Below are 16,578 nucleotides of genomic sequence, written 5' to 3'. Positions count from 1 at the left end.
GTTCCGTAGCTAAATCCGACAATGAAGATGAGAGTGGGGGATAGGAGACCTTGGATGCAAGAGAATTTACCATTTGGGAAACAGAGACGACAGCATGCTAATGATGTGCTCTCGGAGCCGTTTGTCACATTGTGAAGAATGTCAGTGAAAGAAAGAAATGTCGGCACGCTGGAGGTTGGTTTCGTGGTTGACTGCCGCTGGGTGATGCAAACACCTGCATGTAAACGGAATACATCATCATATTTTGGCAGGTAGTTGGGTTTGAACAAATACATCAACTTATAGTAAAAGTCTAGCCTGGTCAGCTATGCTTACCCGCCCTCAGCCTACCAATCCGGCCCTCTCCTCGTTGTGCCGGGAGACGGGAGCCAAGCATCCATGATGATTCTCTGGTGACTAGAGCTTCTCATGCTCCTTGAGCCATCTCTTCTTATGAAATTCGATCTCCTTCTCCCTCTTCTTCTTATCCTCGTTTTCCTTATCCCTCTCCTTTTCCTTCTCTCCCTTTTTCTCTTCGGCCTCTGTACGTCGCTTTTCAGCTTCTCTCTGCTTGTCCAGAATCTTGTTGATTTCTTCCTCCAGCTCCTTCGCTCTCTCCTCGCGGCTCTCGGGCTCCGACGGCCGTTCCTCGAGGTCCTTTCTCACCGCTTCCAGCTCCGTCTTCTTCTTCTGAACATCATTCGTGTGGTCTTCATACTCCTGCTGGGCTTTCCTGGCGTCCTCCTGGAATTTCTCCACGTCCTTCGCCGCGTCCTCATACTTCAGCTCGGCCTGCCGCTTCGCAATGCAGCTGTCCAGGTACGGCTCGTAGTTCTCCCTGTCAATGTCCGCTTCCAGCCGATTGTTGATGGCTTCGTTGATGAGGGCTCTGGTCTGCAAGCCCCTGACCCCCTCGAGAGCCTTGAGCTGCTCGGCAAGCTCGCGCCGAGAGAGTCCGGTGAGCGTCCGGACCAGCTCCTCGCGGAGGCTGCGCTCGATAAACCCTCGGATCTTTTCGGGGTTCAGATCGCGGTACCCTGGTACCTCCATTGCTTCGTTGACGTTCCGCTCCACCGCTTCGTGAAACTGGTCGAGCACTTCCTCCGGGAGGGGCTCCTCGGCGATGAGCAACTTGGCTTTGTCGCCGTACCGATCGAGGACCTTGTTCTTTTTCCTCTTCCGGACGCCTTGGAGGAACTTGAATGCCCGGTACGGGGCCGTAAAAGGCCACTCGATTAGGGCGACAATGTCTCGACACATGGCTGGCGTTATCGGAAGAGTGACCTCAGGAAGAGCCATCAGCGCCACCGGAGAGAAGAACCTCTCCGTCACGACCGCCGCCTCGTGAGCCGGCATGGGCGGGACGCGCATGGGGGAAATCAAGTCAAGGCCCACGGCGTAATACTGGTTGGCCTCGCCCTCCCAGTGCTTCTCCGCCGGAGACATGCCGCGCTGGCCCGGTTCGGTCGGGCGTTTGTCGTCCCATGGGAAGAATATCTCCCCGCTGACCGGAGACGTCTTGTCAGGGGCATCGCTCGGCCAGGTGCTGCCCGTAAGGCCGGCGACGAGCCCGTCTTTGTTGGCCACAAACTCGAGCTTCAGATGGTGTTCTTGTCCGTCGCCGTCGGTGACCGTCACAAGCAGGTTGCCGTTTGTCCCATCTGTCTCAGATGCGGCCGTCTCCTGGCCGTCGACGTAGACCTTGCGGGTGACGGGGTGCACGAACAGCTCCTCGAACCCGGGGCTCTCATCCTTCAGCTTGTACACGCCTCCGGCGAACCGCACGTCGAACTTGGGACCAGGAAGCGTCAGCTCCTCCAGTTCCTTCTTCACACCGTCCCGGGCGATCTGATATCCCTGCTCGTGGAACCAGTCTATCACCGCCTCGCCGTCCTTGTCGTCTGCAACAGCCATGGCGTCTCCGAGGAAGCGGTTGTCGGTGTACAGCCGGTCCAGAAGCTCCTTGAGCCCCTGCGCAGCCCCCGCGGCGGCACCGGACATGTACATGTAAGCGGAGGAGTCCAATGATCTCGCGGTCGGGAGTTCAGCGATGGTAGGAGCGCTCTCAGCAGCACCATCCCCACCATAGCCACCCCCAGTAGCACCACCCCAACCAGAAGCAGCAGCAGCAGCACCACCCCCACCTCCTCCTCCTCCACCACCACCACCACCACCCCCAACCACAGGCGCAGCCTCCACCACCATCTTCCCCGCCAACACAACATCATGGGGAAACAGCACCTGCGTCGCCGTCATAAACCGCGTCCCGGGCGCAAACACATTCTGCGTCGCAAAGAAATCCAGCTTGGGGAACTTCATCTCGAAGGGGGTCAGCTTGACGCTGAGCTTGCGCAGCTGGCCGGGCACATAGTTGACCATCTCGCGGTGCACATACCACGGCCGCTTGCGGGTCAGGGCCGTGAAGCGGAGGTTGGGCTGGTCGGTGGGGTCGCGGAAGGCGAGGCTGATGTCGAGGGTGTCGTCGGATATCGTGGCGAAGGGGCGGGGGGTCTGTGGGAGAGGGGGGGGGTTAGTTCCGGACATGTGCCTGTGTGACGAGGGGAGGAGAAAGAGGAAAAGGGGGTGGGATTTGGTGCGCTAGGTTAAGCAAACAAGAAAGAAAAAAGGTGAAAAAAGAAGAAGAAACACTTACACCCGGCATGGTAGAGATCACTGAGGCCTTCCCGCCTATATTGGAAGAACCGCCAGCGCTGGTATCCAGATCCCACTCAATGGTGGACGTGAACTCCCAGTGCCATTTCGCCTCTGGCGTGATCCCATCATCTCCCTTGTCAATGACGACCGTAACGGGGTTTGCGTCAAAGTCTGTGGTAAAGTCCTGCACTGAGAACAAGGTGGCACCCCATCCAGACTTAAGGTCGTAGTAGTTGAACGTCTTGGTCTTCTCAAGACGGAGATTGATTTCCATCCCCGTGCCTGAGGCGGGCTTCTTGATATCGATGGGCCGGCCTTTCTGGAGGTCTTTCAGGGATGTCTTCAGATTGGGGAGCAGGAAGTCGTCGACGAAGAGGCGGCGAGATATGAAGATGGCCGAGTCGAAACCGGTCGGGAAAGGGAGAATGTCCTTGGTGCTGCGGTGTTGAAACAAGGGCGGGCTCATGCCGCTGCCGGCGGTACCGCCCTTGGTCTTGATGAAGACGTTGAGCGCACCGGGCTGCGTGTTGAACATGCACGAGGTCGGGCGGAGAAAGTCGGACCACTTGTCGTCGGGATCGACCTCGTTGGTCACGACGGCGATGCTGTAATGAATCCACTTCACGTGGTCCTTGTCTAGCACGTAGGTGACTAGATTGTTGACGATGCTGTCCTTGGTCTTGAGCATGAGCGCGTCGTCGTCGAGTGGCTTGCCTGTCGTTTTCCGGATCTCTGCATCCATCTTCTCATTGTCGAACTGGAAGGTGATGCAGGTAGACCCGACTTTGTCCTCCTCAAAGTGAATCTCGGTGCCGCTGCCGACGATGGATCGTGATGGCTGCTTTTCCTTGTCACCCTCCTTCTCGACTTCAGCGCCAGAGATGGTGGACTCTTTGGCATAGAGGTGGATGACGGGGATGGAGATGTCTATGGCATATGACTCTTTGGTAATAGTCACGTCGTCCATTACCCAGTCCGGTCTGCCCTCACCGACCATCTTGCTCTTCCAGCCACCTTCGATAGGGAAGCTGAGCGTTGCCTTCCCCCCAGCCGTGGCAAATTGCAAAGAGGGCTCTCCGAGCTGGATGTCGAATGTCTGAACCAGGTGAGTCTTTTTGTCAATCGGAGTGCCGATATCAAACTTGAGCGGCACCGGCTTCATCGAGTGCTTCCAGCGAACAGCCAGGAGGTCGTTCAGCTGCTTCTCCGAATAGGAGACCATGACATCCCAGCGGTTGGTAGCCGAGCCATCTTTCAGCTCGTCAATGAACTCGGCAGCCGGAATGATGGCCATGATGTCGTAAAAGGGGATTTGCTAGTAGAGACGGGACATGGGAGGGGATGGTATAATGCGGAATGAATTGGTGAGTGTGATGAAAATGCTCACTGGGGCGAAACGTGAAGACTTTATGTCCCTAGTGGATGCCGTATCAGGAAATCATGAGCGCGGTCAAGTTCACGTCATCATTATCTTTTCCCACGTATTGTTATCTTACAGTCCTACGACTTGGAATGGGCGGGTCCAACCCAAGGAGGGGGTAGGAGGGGGAGGAGGGGAGGTGGAGGAGGAGTAGTAGTTGGGCTTGAGACATGCATATGTAGTCACATCAGCCCAATGAGCAAGTGTACGTGCAAAAGACATATGCAGTCGGTCCTAGATCGGCTGTATATCTCAAGACTGTCAACCCCTCAGGTAACGTCATCCATCGCCACGCTATTGGGTAAGGGAAGTCGATCTGTCCGTTTCCAGGGAACCCGTCTCCTTATCTGCCCCCTATGCCAGCCTTCCAGGGAGGATCATCCCTTCGGGCAGCAAGCAGCATCTTGGTGGACTGGCGTCTTCCACTCCTACGTTCTCACTGTGGTTTCTACTCCAGTCGCGCCGTCACCGCCAACCTGACCTGCCAGGCGAGCTGTTCAACCCTACCTCTCTCTAAGGTACTCATTTCAACAGGGCGAATCACCATCCCCATCCACCAACAAGTATCACCAGAATTGTCTCGCCATGGCAGAACTCCCGCCCAACCCTGACCGAATGCTCATCCCTCAGCATGACCCGAAGCTTATTCTCTCGGCCGAGACTACGTTCTCGATGCCAGATCTGGCACGGTCTGTAGACATCTATGCTGAGGATTTCCATCTTGACAACGACCTGGTGCTCAAGAACAAGAGTGATGAACCCAAATCAAAAGCCAGGCTTGGCTTGTTTGTCAGGAGTCTCAGCACTGCCGTACCCAAAGGCAAAGAGCTACTCAGGATCGATCTCGGCGGCGCCAACGGCACGGAGACCACCGCCAATGCGTTCGGCGGAGGCCAGGCTGCTTGCTTCATCCAGCGGCTAGACCAGCGATATGTTGACACGTTCAACATTGACGGTAAGTCCCAGCTTAATTCCGTTTATGGTACCTTTGGGATTGTCACGAGCGGCAACTGATAAAAACCACCTTCTTCGAAGCGTACGGTGGCCATGGCTACGACCAGGTCCTGGACCCCGTCGGGGGTACTCCCGCCTCTCCACCTGCTGGCGGCAACGGTGGTACTGGGGGCCAGGTTTCTATTGCCTTTGGCAGCTTCGTCAGTAGCCCCCTCATTCTAGCAAGGAAGCTCATCTCCCGCGTCCATGAGAAGCCTGAAGCGTACCCAGCCGGCTTAGCAGACCTCCTCACGCAGCTGACACGCCGTTGTGAGCGTAAGGAGGTTCAAGCCATCACCGGAGTCCCCGAGGCCTTGAAAACGCTGAAAAAATACCCAAAGCTTGACAAGAAAGACTTCTCGAAGGCTCTAATCGAGCTCGTCCGCATCTTTGCCAGCATCGAGGTTCACATGGAGTCTCGGGTGACGCAGAGCATCGGCGTAAGGGGGGGCACCCGGGGTGTCGGGATTGGGAATCAGAGTGAAAATGGCAAACCAGGAGCAGACGGCAACGCTGCTGTCGCCCTTGTCAGCAACCCCGAGGCGCTGTGGGAGCTGAGCATGTGCTTTGCCCATCCCACGCAGTGCAACATGGTGCTCGAGAGGGCCAAGGCTCGATACTACGCCGGCACGCCCCGGCCTGGGTCTGATGGCAAGGGCAAATCATCATTGTTGGCATGGGGCGAAGCGAGAGCGACGTTGGAGACACTCCTAGACCGGCTGGAATTCCTCGATGATGCCCATCGCCCGACTGACCTGGCCAAGTCCAACCTCGTTGACGCCTACAAAACTGGAGACGCGACTCTCAGTATCCCAGGGAGCAACACCACCGGGGCCGACGGCCTTCCTGCGTCGCTCTCGCAACTCATTTCGATCCGGAACGAGGCCTTGGGACTCTACGCCCAGATGGACTCGGGCTTGGATGCGTTTAATGACTCGTACAACAGCGTGCCTCTAGGGTCGTTTGGCTCCTACGAGAAGAACCTCGAGTCGAGCCTCACTTACCTCGGCCAAACAGAGCTCCGGTTCAAGAAATACAAGGAGGCCGTGGACAAGGCCGTGGAGAACAAGGAGCACATCGAAGCCAGCAGAAGCGCCACCGAGGCTGTGATTGCCCACAACACCAGCATGCGCCGTGACATTATCAACGAGCTCAACAACACGGCGGCCAATATTGCGCAGTTTGATTATCCCCTCTCCAGGGCCAAAGCCAGCCTCACGGAAGCTGCAGAAAAGGTCAAGCAAGAGTTGGAAAAGGCCATCTCTTTCCCTTTCGACGAACTGATCAGCGCGGGGACACAGCTCCTGTTTGTGGCCAAGTGGCCAATGGCGGTGCTCCAGGGTGCCAACTTGATCCATCAAATGTCTAGCAAGATCATCAAGGAGGACGGGACAACAGTGGAGCGGCAGTATCTTGTCCGAAGGGTCAGCAACATCACTGGCTCTATCAAGAGCCTCAACGAGGGCTACAAGATGTTATCCAATGGAAAATTACAGGATGAGGATCCGGACGCTTCCAAGCTCCTGGTCCAGGAGAAGGAGTTGTTTGACCTGATAGAAGACGTCAACAACTCGCTGAGCGAAAAGACGGTGGAAAGAGTCAAAACTCTATTCAAGTTTTACATCAGTAAGCCGGCCATCCTTCACCCAGACACCCCCTCCCCCCTCCCCCCTAAAATAAAGATATCACTAACCTAACCTGTCGTCTCAAGCCCTCGTTGTCCAACGAAGCCAAGACATCATGAGATACAACGCCCTGGTGTCGACCTTAGTACGGTATCGGACCGAGTCCCAGTCACTCCAACAACAACTGGACCAGCTCCGGCGCGCCAACATCGCCACCATCGACGTCCACCACCCCGCCATCGTCGTGTTCATGCAAAAGCTCTACCTCAACGCCATCCGCACGACCGAGTACTGGCTATACAAAGCCCAGCGAGCCTACAACTACGCCGCCCTCAACGATGACAACATCATCGGTGACGTGCTCGGCGACGACCCGCCCTTCTCGCGCTTCGACTCAACCCTCCTCTCCGCCGCCCACCAAAACCTCTCGGACGCCTACCAGAAGTACTACCTAGACAGACTAGGCCCCGCGCGGGGGACCTTCACCAAGCGCACCATCGACCTGGACCCGAGCGAGCACATCGAGGTGATCCGCGACAGCGGCCGGAACAGCTGCACCTTCTTCGTCAAGGTAGTCCCGGGGAAGGCGTTCGACGGCATGGCCAACGTGCGGCTGCTGAGCGTGCGGTGTTTCCTGGACGGCGCTAAGGTCGCGTCGTCTAATAAGCTGCACTTGACTCTGACGCACGCGGGTATGGAGACGTTGGTGGATGGGGTCAAGAGGAGGCATGAGTTTAAGCACAAGGCGCAGATTCTGACGGCGTTCAAGTACCATCTTGAGACGGGGGAGGTGGAGTTGGCGAGCACCATTGGGGAGGGCCGCGAGAAGTCGGGCTACGCGCTGGTCGGTCCGTTCGTGACGTGGCGGGTGGATGTGAATAAGGAGTATAACGCCGGGTTGGACCTCTCGGGCGTGACGGGCGGCCGCTTGGAGTTTGATGGGCATTATCAGCCGATTCGCTAACTTTGCCAGATTGCCATACTTCTTCTGGGTCTACAAGTTGTCCAGACCGGACTGACGTCTAGATACATGTATATAAAAGCGGACCTTCTACAAGAAGGTTACATGTCTCATCCTATCCTCGTCGAAGTTGGCCTAACATTGAGTCGTAAATTCAGTCCCGCTTCTCAGGAGATAGGTCCTATCGTACTCTATCTCAAGAGCGAGGTCTTCGAATCGATCGAGTGCGGCCACTTGAAGGACCAGCCTATCTCTCTTCTTCGGCTTCCCCGAACCCCAGCGCTCCAGGGGAAGGGGGACCAGCGGCCGGAGTATATCCCCCGCTGAAAGCATGTAACTGGACGCCAATTCTGACATCTCCTTGTCGAGCCTTCCGGCCGAGACGGTCCGGCCAAGTCACACGGGGTCACAACATACATTAATGAACTGACCCCCCACTCCCACTCCCACGTCCACTCACCCCCTCCTCCCCCGATCTTGCTGCTGCGGGTGCGGCAGATCAAGCGCGCTAGCCCTCACGGTATGCAAATGCAAACGCGGTGCATCCATCCATCCCATCCACCCACCCATCAATCAGCCTCTACCTTGGCGAGCCGCAATCAATCACTCACTCAATCAATCAACCCAAACCAAGTCAGAAGAGTAGCACAAATACGACCCCATGGCCAGGCCTGACCCGACCTGACTCAAATCCCACAGACGCTGTGCTGTATTCTTTCTTGCTCATGAATGTCTCGCTCGGCTGCTTATAAAAAAAAACCTCCGTAACATCTAACATTCCATTCCAGCATCCGTCGCCGCCACTCCCTTCCCTCCCTCCCATCACATCGCATCGTCCCAAATCCCTCCCTTCCTTCCCTCCCTCTCTTGACTGAACAGCAAAACAGAAAAAAGAACAAGCTCTCCTCCATCGAAGAGAAGTGTGTTAAAACGCCGTAAAACTCCATCAGATGAAGCGTCAAGTACATGAACATGAAAAGCGCGGTTCCCGCCCACATGAACCGCTCTTCCTCGCCATGCCTGCCAAAAAATGACCGACCGACCGACCGACCAGCTCTGTCTCTCACCCAGGCAGCGCTCACCCCACTCGCCCGCTGCTGCCACTGTGCCGGCCCGCAATCCGCCGTAGCCCCTGTCTTGTCCGTCCCTATCTAATATCGAATGAGTGTTGAATGAGTGGACTGTGGGTAATTTGATTCTGAGACTCAGAACAAAAATGCCACCCGTGGTGATCCATGCCATGCCATATCATGCCACCAAGACAGGCTGTTGGCCGATGAATCCTCCCCTCCCTTCCTTTCCCCACTTCTATCATTCTCATTCCCCAGACTCCGCAGCCCCCCCGAACGAACCCCCCGACCCCCCTTCCTCAACTCCTCCCCCCCTGATTCCACTCCTCCTCATGATGCAGCGTCACACTGTTAAACTCCTCAAACGGATCGGGGGTCTCGGCGCCGGGTGTGGCGAGGCCGCTCTCAAGGGGCACGCCCCCCTTCATGGGGCGGGAGCCACTGATGTCGACGCTCTCGCTCTCTTTCACGTTGCGGAAGTTGACCGTGTCGATGCCACGGCCCTGGTGCGGCACGATCGGCGGCTTCATGTGCCGGATGAGCGCCCACTGCGTCGTGCGGAAGAAGGGGTGCGTCTTGATGTCCGACGCCCCCGCGCGCGCGCCCAGCCGCCGGTTCTCGTCTTTGATGAGGAGCTTGCGGATGAGGGACTTGCAGAGACTGGAGCAATTTATTAGTATAACCGAGAGAGTGTGAAGCCAGAAGCAGGGTTAAAAACTAACTTTGATATTTGCGGCGCCCCCGCATGGTCTGGGAAGGGAATGTCTTCGCGGAGAATGTTGGCAAACGTCGCGTTGCGGTTCTTGCCCTTAAACGGCGTCGTGCCGTAAAGCATCTCGTAGACCAGAATCCCCAGCGTCCACCAGTCGACGGCACTCGTGTGCCCGCTTCCCTTAATTACCTCGGGCGCAATATACTCCTCGGTGCCGACGAACGAATTCGTCCGGAAGTTGGCGATACACGACTTGGTGTCGATGGTCGGGAGCGACGTCGAGCTCGTGCCGTTCTTGCCGATGATCATGGTCGGCTTGCCGCCGGGGTCCGACTGTTTTGAGAGATCAAAGTCTGACAACATAATGTGGCCGGACTGGTGGAGGAGGATGTCTGGGCCGGGTCAGCGAAGGTCTCGAGTGTTTCGCATGCCTAAACTTACTTTCTGGCTTCAAATCCCGGTAAATAAAACCCATCAGATGCAGGTATTCCAACGCCGCAGTCACCTCGGCCGCGTAAAACCGGGCGTCCTCCTCTAATATGCACTTCCCCGGCCGCGTCTGCAGCGCACGGAAGAACTCACCGCCGCTGCAGTATTCCATGCACAGGTAGAGGTAATCCTCGGACTGGAACGAGTGGTAGAGCGTCACAATGAACGGGTGATTGCTCGTGGCCAGAATCTCCTGCTCCGCCAACGCCCTCTTGATCTTATTCCGCTTGATCATCTCCTTCTTGCTCAACACTGTAGTGTTCTATTGTCAGCATCGTACCCAAAATCGAGAAGGGAGCATCTCCGACTAACCCTTCATGGCATACAACCTGCTGCTCTTCTTTTCCCTCACCAAGTACACCTTGCCGACATCCCCCTTGCCGATCAGCTTGATCTTGTCGAAGCTTTGCGGTCCGACCTCCACATTCCTGACTTTGATAGAGTTCGAGCTGTACGTCCTGCGGAACGCGAGGGCTGACTGGGTTGGCGGCGGCGGCAGCGAGCCGAGGCCGTCGGCGTCGGGCGGTGCAAGGCCGCCCTCGGATGTGGCCTTGCCCATGCCATCGGCGAAGCCCAGCGCATTGGGACCTGAGCCCTCCTCCAGCGGCTCTTTACCCATCTCGGCCGTGGCGGGCCGCTCGTCATCCGTGCTGTTGCCGTCGCCCTTGGCGCCCTTGGCAAATAGGCCCTGGGCATTCGGGGCGCTGGCTACCCTCCGCAGCTTCCTCGCGAGCTCCTCCTTGCGGGCAGCGGTGGCGGCGGCCGCCTTCTCGTTGCCGTTGGTGTCCTCGTCATCGGGTGGGTTCACGCTGACCGAGGGTGTATCGGGTGGGCTGGGTGGCACGGAGCCCTCGTTATGGTGTCGCAGGCCGGGCTGACCTTGGTGGGCGAAATAGGGGTTCGCGAGGGCTGTCGGGCTTAGGGTCTCGTTGTCGAGCGGGTTACCCTCGCTAGCGGTAGTAGCGCTGCGCAGACGGCCGACGGTCCAGAACTTGGTCTGGCGAAAGGCGCTCTTGGTGTCGGAGCGCGGCGCGCCATGATGGCCGGCATTGTGGTGGACGGTGGTATTGTCGGCGGCGCGGTCGCGATTGGACGAGTTGCGCGTGAACCACCCTTTCACCTTTTGGTGAAAATGGATATCGCCATTTGTGTTTTTGGTGGACGGCATCCTGGAGGTGGTCGTCGTGATGGTCATGGGAAGAGCACCATGATGTGGATGTTTCGGAGAGGGAATGTGGTGCCAGTGCGGTTGTGCACGATGCGGGTTCCAGGCGGGCGGCCGATGGCAGGGAGAACAGCGAGACAGGGAGCCGAACCTGGCAAGATTGGTGAGCGGCTGACGCTCAGTTTCGGGGGTGGCGGCTGCTCTCAGCGAACAGCGAGCCGCCTGGCGGGCAGGGGTCTAGGCGGTCCTCCAACAGCAGCCGCAACAGCGGGAAGTCACGGGATATGCCGCCCGAACAGAACCGGCCAGGCTCAGCCAGGGCACCTTCCACTTTCTTGCCGTTGCTCCGTGCTTGCTTCACAAAAATTCACTCAGGCTGCCTAAAGTCCTTTCTGCCTACTTCGTATGACGTTAGGTATTTCCGGGTTTCGCTGTTACGAATTCCGGCTCGTGTAAGGTGGATGCTCCCAATCCATCAAATAGGTACAATGCCCGGCAGATTGGTCACCCCAGGCGCCAAGGTGCAGGGCAGGCTGAACTTTCCGAGAGCCAGGGGGCTGACCAGGGCCAATCGTTCATCATTCAAGTTTGACCTTCTCTTGCTTTATCCTGTGCTGGAGAGGGCATTGACAGTTGCAGTGGTTGGCCCTCACAGCCTCTCCCCAAAAAAACCAAATCGTCGGCTATGTCCCGCCGATTCCGGGAAGAACGGTTGGGGTCCTTGTGCTGCGGCGTCTAGAACACGTTTCGGCTTACAAACCCACCCACCTGCCCTGTTTGGAGGGCGGTTGTCGTACCACTGGGAAACAGAAAGGTTAACCCGAAACGACACTCGGCGGAGCATACGGGATGCTTTTGACACCATTCATTTTCACCATGTCACCGAGGGGTCGTATGCTTTGAATTACTCGAACTGAATGTAGGTATATTAACTCCTAGGTGATGCTAACCAGGAAGCCGGTGCACCCGGCGGCCGCGTGGTCGAGGGCCAGGTCGGTGGCTAATTCAGGGGTACGAAGGCGCATTGTTACAGTTATCCGTTCCCATGTGCGAGTCAGGTTTGTCTCAAGGTCGGTATGCAGGGTGTTACGAGTGTGTAAATACCATTATGCTTTCTTTATCATGACAGACCGATGCTAGCACCCGCTAGGGAAGAGTACCTAATAATACAATGGTGAGAGTGGCCAACGGCCAGGTCGAAAAACAACATACGCTTTAACATATCTATTAATTCAAGCTCCGTGCCATCCGGCAACACCACCCTCACCCGTCATAACCCCTACAACTTATATATACATATCCGTCCGACAATCCTCCACCAGAATTACCGGAATCGTGCCAATAGTCTAAACCACACCACTTCCGCTCCCATTCTCAAGACACATACATAAAGAAAGAAAAAAGAAGAAAAAAACCAACCCACACACACCCACCCACACAACCTTACGGCAACCACTCCCCCACGCACCCCTTCTCGGCGTACTCCCTCAACATCCGCTGCCGCTTCTGTTTCGCCGCCAGCGCCTCGCCCACAATCTCGAGCTCGCGCGGCCCGTAGTCGGGCTCGTCGGGCGCGTGGCGGTCGCGCTGCAGCAGCACGCGGTTGACGCGCGCCGCCCGCCGCTTGCGCTCGTCTTCGTTCTCGATTTGTTGGCTCGTGATGGAGGGCGTGACTTGTTCGCCGGCGGCGTTGAAGAGGTAGGTGGGGAGCGGGGGGGTGGTGGTTTTGTTACTGGTGGTGGTAGTGGTGGTGGGGGGGTTGGGGGAGGGGGGGGTGTTGCGCGGGCCGTCGCCGACGTGCCAGCGGATAGGGAGCAGGTGGGCGGTTTCGATGTGGCTGGCGAAGGATGCGCGGGAGTGGAGGGGTGCGGAGGTGCAAGAGGCCCAACGGCAGGGGAGGGTGGTGGTGTGTTGTTGTTGTTGTTGTTGTTGTTGTTGTTGTTGTGCGGCGGGCGATGGGGATAGTGAAGTTGACGAGGAGCGAGATGGTCGGCCGTGGACAACTAGTAGATGCCTACGTAGGGTTTCGATGTTCTGTAGCTCTGCTGGGCAGCCCTCCCACTCGCAGCGGAAGGCGACAAAGTGCGGGTTAAGCTTAAGGTAGAGCTGGCGCGCGGTGGGAGCGGGTTTGCGGCCTGGGCGGCCCCTCGGTTTTTGTTCGCCGGCCGGCTTCTTCGGTTCCGGCTGTGGTGTTGCCGACCCTGGTGGCAGCCCTGACCGCATTGCCGCATATGATCCATGCCCACGTCTCCAACCAACTGGGCGGCCACGCTTCTTGGGCTGAGGAGCGATATCAGGTAGTTTGAAGGGAGCGGGAGTGGGAGCGGGTGCGGGAGCAACGGAAGGCAGCGTGTTAGGAAGGCCGACTTGCACCTTTGCCGTCGGTTGTTGGTGATGTACGACTGGATTGGGTACAATATCCGAAGTAATCAAGTTGGGTTCGTCGCTGAAGTCGCCCGCTAGTTCCTCCGCCGGTGCCGTGAAAGGGAATCGCCTAGGGCTGGAGTGAAGGACGACTTCCACCTTTGACGAGGTTCCGGCGGCGGGTGCTCCTGAAAAAGGCTGTTGATGTTTGGGTGTCAAATCTTGGTGTTGTCCCGGGTTTTGTTTTGGGTCAGAACGAGGTAGGCCGAGTGGTGGGTCGGTTGTCATCTGATCTTCTTTCTCGACATCCTTCCGTTCTTGTTCAATGACCTGCTCATCCCCTTCCCCCCCCTCCTCATACTCATACTCATCTGAGCCATATTCGGATGGTGATTTTGCTGCTACACCCGGAGCATTGAGGTTGGTGCTCGTTTCCTCCTCCAAATCCCAGTCCGGATCGTAAGGCATTTCGTCGAAAAGCCACCCAAGAGTGCTCCTGAGATGACCGGTCGCAACCGTCAATAAAATGACGGTTATATACAATCCAAGCCCGGCAATTTGATGTTAAAACAAGAACAAAAACAAAGAACTCATCATACGGGCGAGTCTTGATTCAACCCATGCCCTAAGCTGTGATGGTTGTCGAACAATGGCGCCTCGACGCGACTAAGCTGATGTTTCGTGCCTTGACAAGTAGTTATTGTGTATGCTACCTAGTACCTTATGTAACTTACAACAGGGGAACTCAAGCCAAAGCGCACAGGCCAACCAGGCCTGGTAACCTTCAGGTAACCCTAACCCCCTCGGTATCTGGGCTAACGTGATCCACCCCCAAGCGACGCACACCCCCAAGCGACGCACACCCCCAAGCGACGCACTTTTCCACGCGTCACACATTTCCATCTGCTACACAGCATTTCTCCGCGACCAGCAATGGCAACTCGCTGTAAAGAAAGCCAGGTTATCCTGGCAATTGAAGCTATTCGACGAGACCAGAAACTTAGTCGCCGGAAAGCTGCAGCAATCTACAACGTGCCCGAAGCTACGCTCCGCCACAGAATGAACGGACGAACGCCAAAGTCCAAGTCGCGACCTGCAGCTCATCGATTGACAGCCATTGAAGAGGAGGCAGTTGTTCGATATATATTGGACCTAGATGCGCGAGGATTTCCGCCCCAATACGCTGGTGTTGAAGATATGGCCAATTTGCTACTCGCGCAACGCGACGGCGGACGTGTCGGTAAGCACTGGGCCGAAAAGTTCGTCAAGCGACAACCAGAACTCAAGACGCGTTTCAATCGCGCATACGACTTCCAGAGAGCCCTCTGCGAAGATCCAGAGCTTATTGGCGCGTGGTTCAAGCTTGTGCACAACATGAGAGCGAAGTACGGCATCCACGACTGCGACCTCTACAACTTCGACGAGACCGGCTTTATGATGGGCGTTATCTGCGCGTCTATGGTAGTGACACGCGCTGATCGACGTGGAAGGGGCAAGGCAGTTCAGCCTGGCAATAGGGAATGGGCAACGGCGATTGAGTGCATCAATGGCGAAGGGTGGTGCCTCCCGCCGTTTCTGATCGTGCAAGGCATGTACCACCTCGCAAACTGGTACACAGAGAGCAACCTTCCGCTCGACTGGGTTATCAAACCAACTTCCAATGGGTGGACCGACAACGAGACCGGCCTAGAATGGATCAAACACTTTGATAAGCACACAAAGTCTCGTACGAAGGGTGTGTATCGGTTGATTGTGCTTGATGGGCATGAGAGTCACCTGTCGGCCAAATTCGAAGCCTTTTGCAAGCAGAACAACATTGTCACCATCAGCCTGCCGGCTCACTCATCACATATAACCCAGCCACTCGATGTTAGGTGTTTTAGTGTCCTAAAAACGGCGTACGGTCGGCAAATCGAGCACTTCGTCAGAGCGCATATCAACCACATCACCAAGGTCGAGTTCTTCCTCGCCTTCAAAGCCGCCCACTTTGCCGCCATGACCGAGAGCAACAACAAAGGAAGTTTCAGAGGTGCAGGTCTAGTACCTTTTGACCCCGATTCAGTGATATCCAAGCTGGATGTCAAGTTACGGATGCCAACACCAACTGGTCCCCCCTCCGCCGCTGCCGATCCTTGGTCCTCCCAGACGCCACGGAACCCAACAGAGGCTGTCTCGCAATCCAAGTACATCAAAAGTCGGATTGCCCGTCACCAGGGAAGCTCGCCGACGCAAATTCTCACTGCTATCGACCAGCTTGCGAAGGGGACGCAGGCGTTGGCGCACTCGGTTGCCCGAATGACGGGTGAGATACGTACCTTACAGAAGGCAAATGAGGCATTGAGCAAGCGGCGAAGGGCCAAAAAAACACGTGTGCGTCTTGGAGGATCACTTACTGTAGGAGATGCACATGATCTATTAGCCCAGAGAGAGGTGCAGGAACAGGTAGAGCGTGAAACCCGGGAAAATGGTGGTCAGCGGACTCGAACAGGGACGGCTCCACGGCGTTGTGGTAAGTGCGGAAAGCCCGGGCACAATGCGCGCACGTGTCAGGGAGACGGAGAAACATCTGATGTACATGATTTAAAATAGTTTCAGTGTATTGCGGTTGTTGTGGTGGTGTAATTGATGTTTCCTATCGGTTCACGGTCAAAAGTGCGCGACTTGGGGGTGTGCGCGACTTGGGGGTGTGCGCGACTTGGGGGTGTGCGCGACTTGGGGGTGTGCGCGACTTGGGGGTGGAGTACGTTATTACAGGCGTTGTGGTGGTGTAATTAATGTTTCTTGTCGTGTGGTTGTGGAAAAGTGCGTCGCTTAGGGGTGTGCGTCGCTTGGGGGTGGATCACGTTAGCATATAACGGTATAACAGCGTGTTTGCGTCAACAACTCTGACACTTCCTTCCTTAAAGGAAAAAGAAATCAATTGGGGAAAGAGAGATGTGTTGAAACTAACTGCCGGCCTAGACTATGGAGATATGGCGTCGGTGGTTCAGTAATCCTCGATTAAAGTCCGGGAGGACAAGAAGACATTATTAATCACATTCACGAATCCAGTCGCACCCAGAGCTCGAGTTCAGGGCGGGGTTACTAATTGCGTGAAGTCGTCATTGAAATCACCATCTCGGAGACTTAGCACCTCATTCTAAGG

The 16,578-nt window shown here is 56.4% G+C and overlaps 6 protein-coding genes across 6 annotated transcripts; 2 read left to right on the top strand and 4 right to left on the bottom strand.

Annotated features, from left to right (window-relative positions):
• Window positions 1-201: 201 nt before the first annotated feature.
• F5144DRAFT_526655 (uncharacterized protein) lies at window positions 202-4,171 on the bottom strand. Its single transcript, XM_066786834.1, has 2 exons — window positions 2,633-4,171; window positions 202-2,490 (listed from the first exon to the last, which is right to left on the bottom strand). Exons 1-2 carry the CDS (start codon window positions 3,926-3,928, stop codon window positions 397-399), a joined length of 3,390 nt encoding a protein of 1,129 aa, XP_066646352.1. The 5' UTR covers window positions 3,929-4,171; the 3' UTR covers window positions 202-396.
• A 105-nt stretch (window positions 4,172-4,276) lies between these two features.
• On the top strand, window positions 4,277-8,092 carry F5144DRAFT_526654 (uncharacterized protein). The gene is made up of 3 exons (XM_066786833.1): window positions 4,277-5,009; window positions 5,090-6,673; window positions 6,759-8,092. Exons 1-3 carry the CDS (start codon window positions 4,640-4,642, stop codon window positions 7,634-7,636), a joined length of 2,832 nt encoding a protein of 943 aa, XP_066646351.1. The 5' UTR covers window positions 4,277-4,639; the 3' UTR covers window positions 7,637-8,092.
• A 291-nt stretch (window positions 8,093-8,383) lies between these two features.
• F5144DRAFT_561659 (uncharacterized protein) lies at window positions 8,384-8,992 on the bottom strand. Its single transcript, XM_066788271.1, has one exon. It carries the CDS (start codon window positions 8,873-8,875, stop codon window positions 8,456-8,458), a length of 420 nt encoding a protein of 139 aa, XP_066646350.1. The 5' UTR covers window positions 8,876-8,992; the 3' UTR covers window positions 8,384-8,455.
• Window positions 8,741-11,099, bottom strand: F5144DRAFT_641038 (kinase-like domain-containing protein; the record flags this gene model as incomplete). Its single annotated transcript, XM_066792756.1, has 4 exons — window positions 8,741-9,363; window positions 9,426-9,807; window positions 9,857-10,156; window positions 10,217-11,099. 4 exons carry the CDS (start codon window positions 11,097-11,099, stop codon window positions 9,003-9,005), a joined length of 1,926 nt encoding a protein of 641 aa, XP_066646349.1. The 3' UTR covers window positions 8,741-9,002.
• Window positions 11,100-11,226: 127 nt separating this feature from the next.
• Window positions 11,227-12,249, top strand: F5144DRAFT_111860 (uncharacterized protein). The gene has a single exon (XM_066782135.1). It carries the CDS (start codon window positions 11,354-11,356, stop codon window positions 11,984-11,986), a length of 633 nt encoding a protein of 210 aa, XP_066646348.1. The 5' UTR covers window positions 11,227-11,353; the 3' UTR covers window positions 11,987-12,249.
• Window positions 12,250-14,157, bottom strand: F5144DRAFT_111859 (uncharacterized protein). Its single transcript, XM_066782134.1, has one exon. The coding sequence runs from the start codon at window positions 13,899-13,901 to the stop codon at window positions 12,513-12,515; it is 1,389 nt and encodes a 462-aa protein (XP_066646347.1). The 5' UTR covers window positions 13,902-14,157; the 3' UTR covers window positions 12,250-12,512.
• Window positions 14,158-16,578: the final 2,421 nt, after the last annotated feature.

This window comes from Chaetomium tenue, assembly GCF_020726465.1.
Source record: "Chaetomium tenue strain MPI-SDFR-AT-0079 chromosome Unknown F5144scaffold_2, whole genome shotgun sequence".
Taxonomy (NCBI): domain Eukaryota; kingdom Fungi; phylum Ascomycota; class Sordariomycetes; order Sordariales; family Chaetomiaceae; genus Chaetomium; species Chaetomium tenue.
The sequence above is the reverse complement of the archived record's forward strand: the minus strand, read 5'-3'. Positions and strand labels throughout refer to the sequence as shown.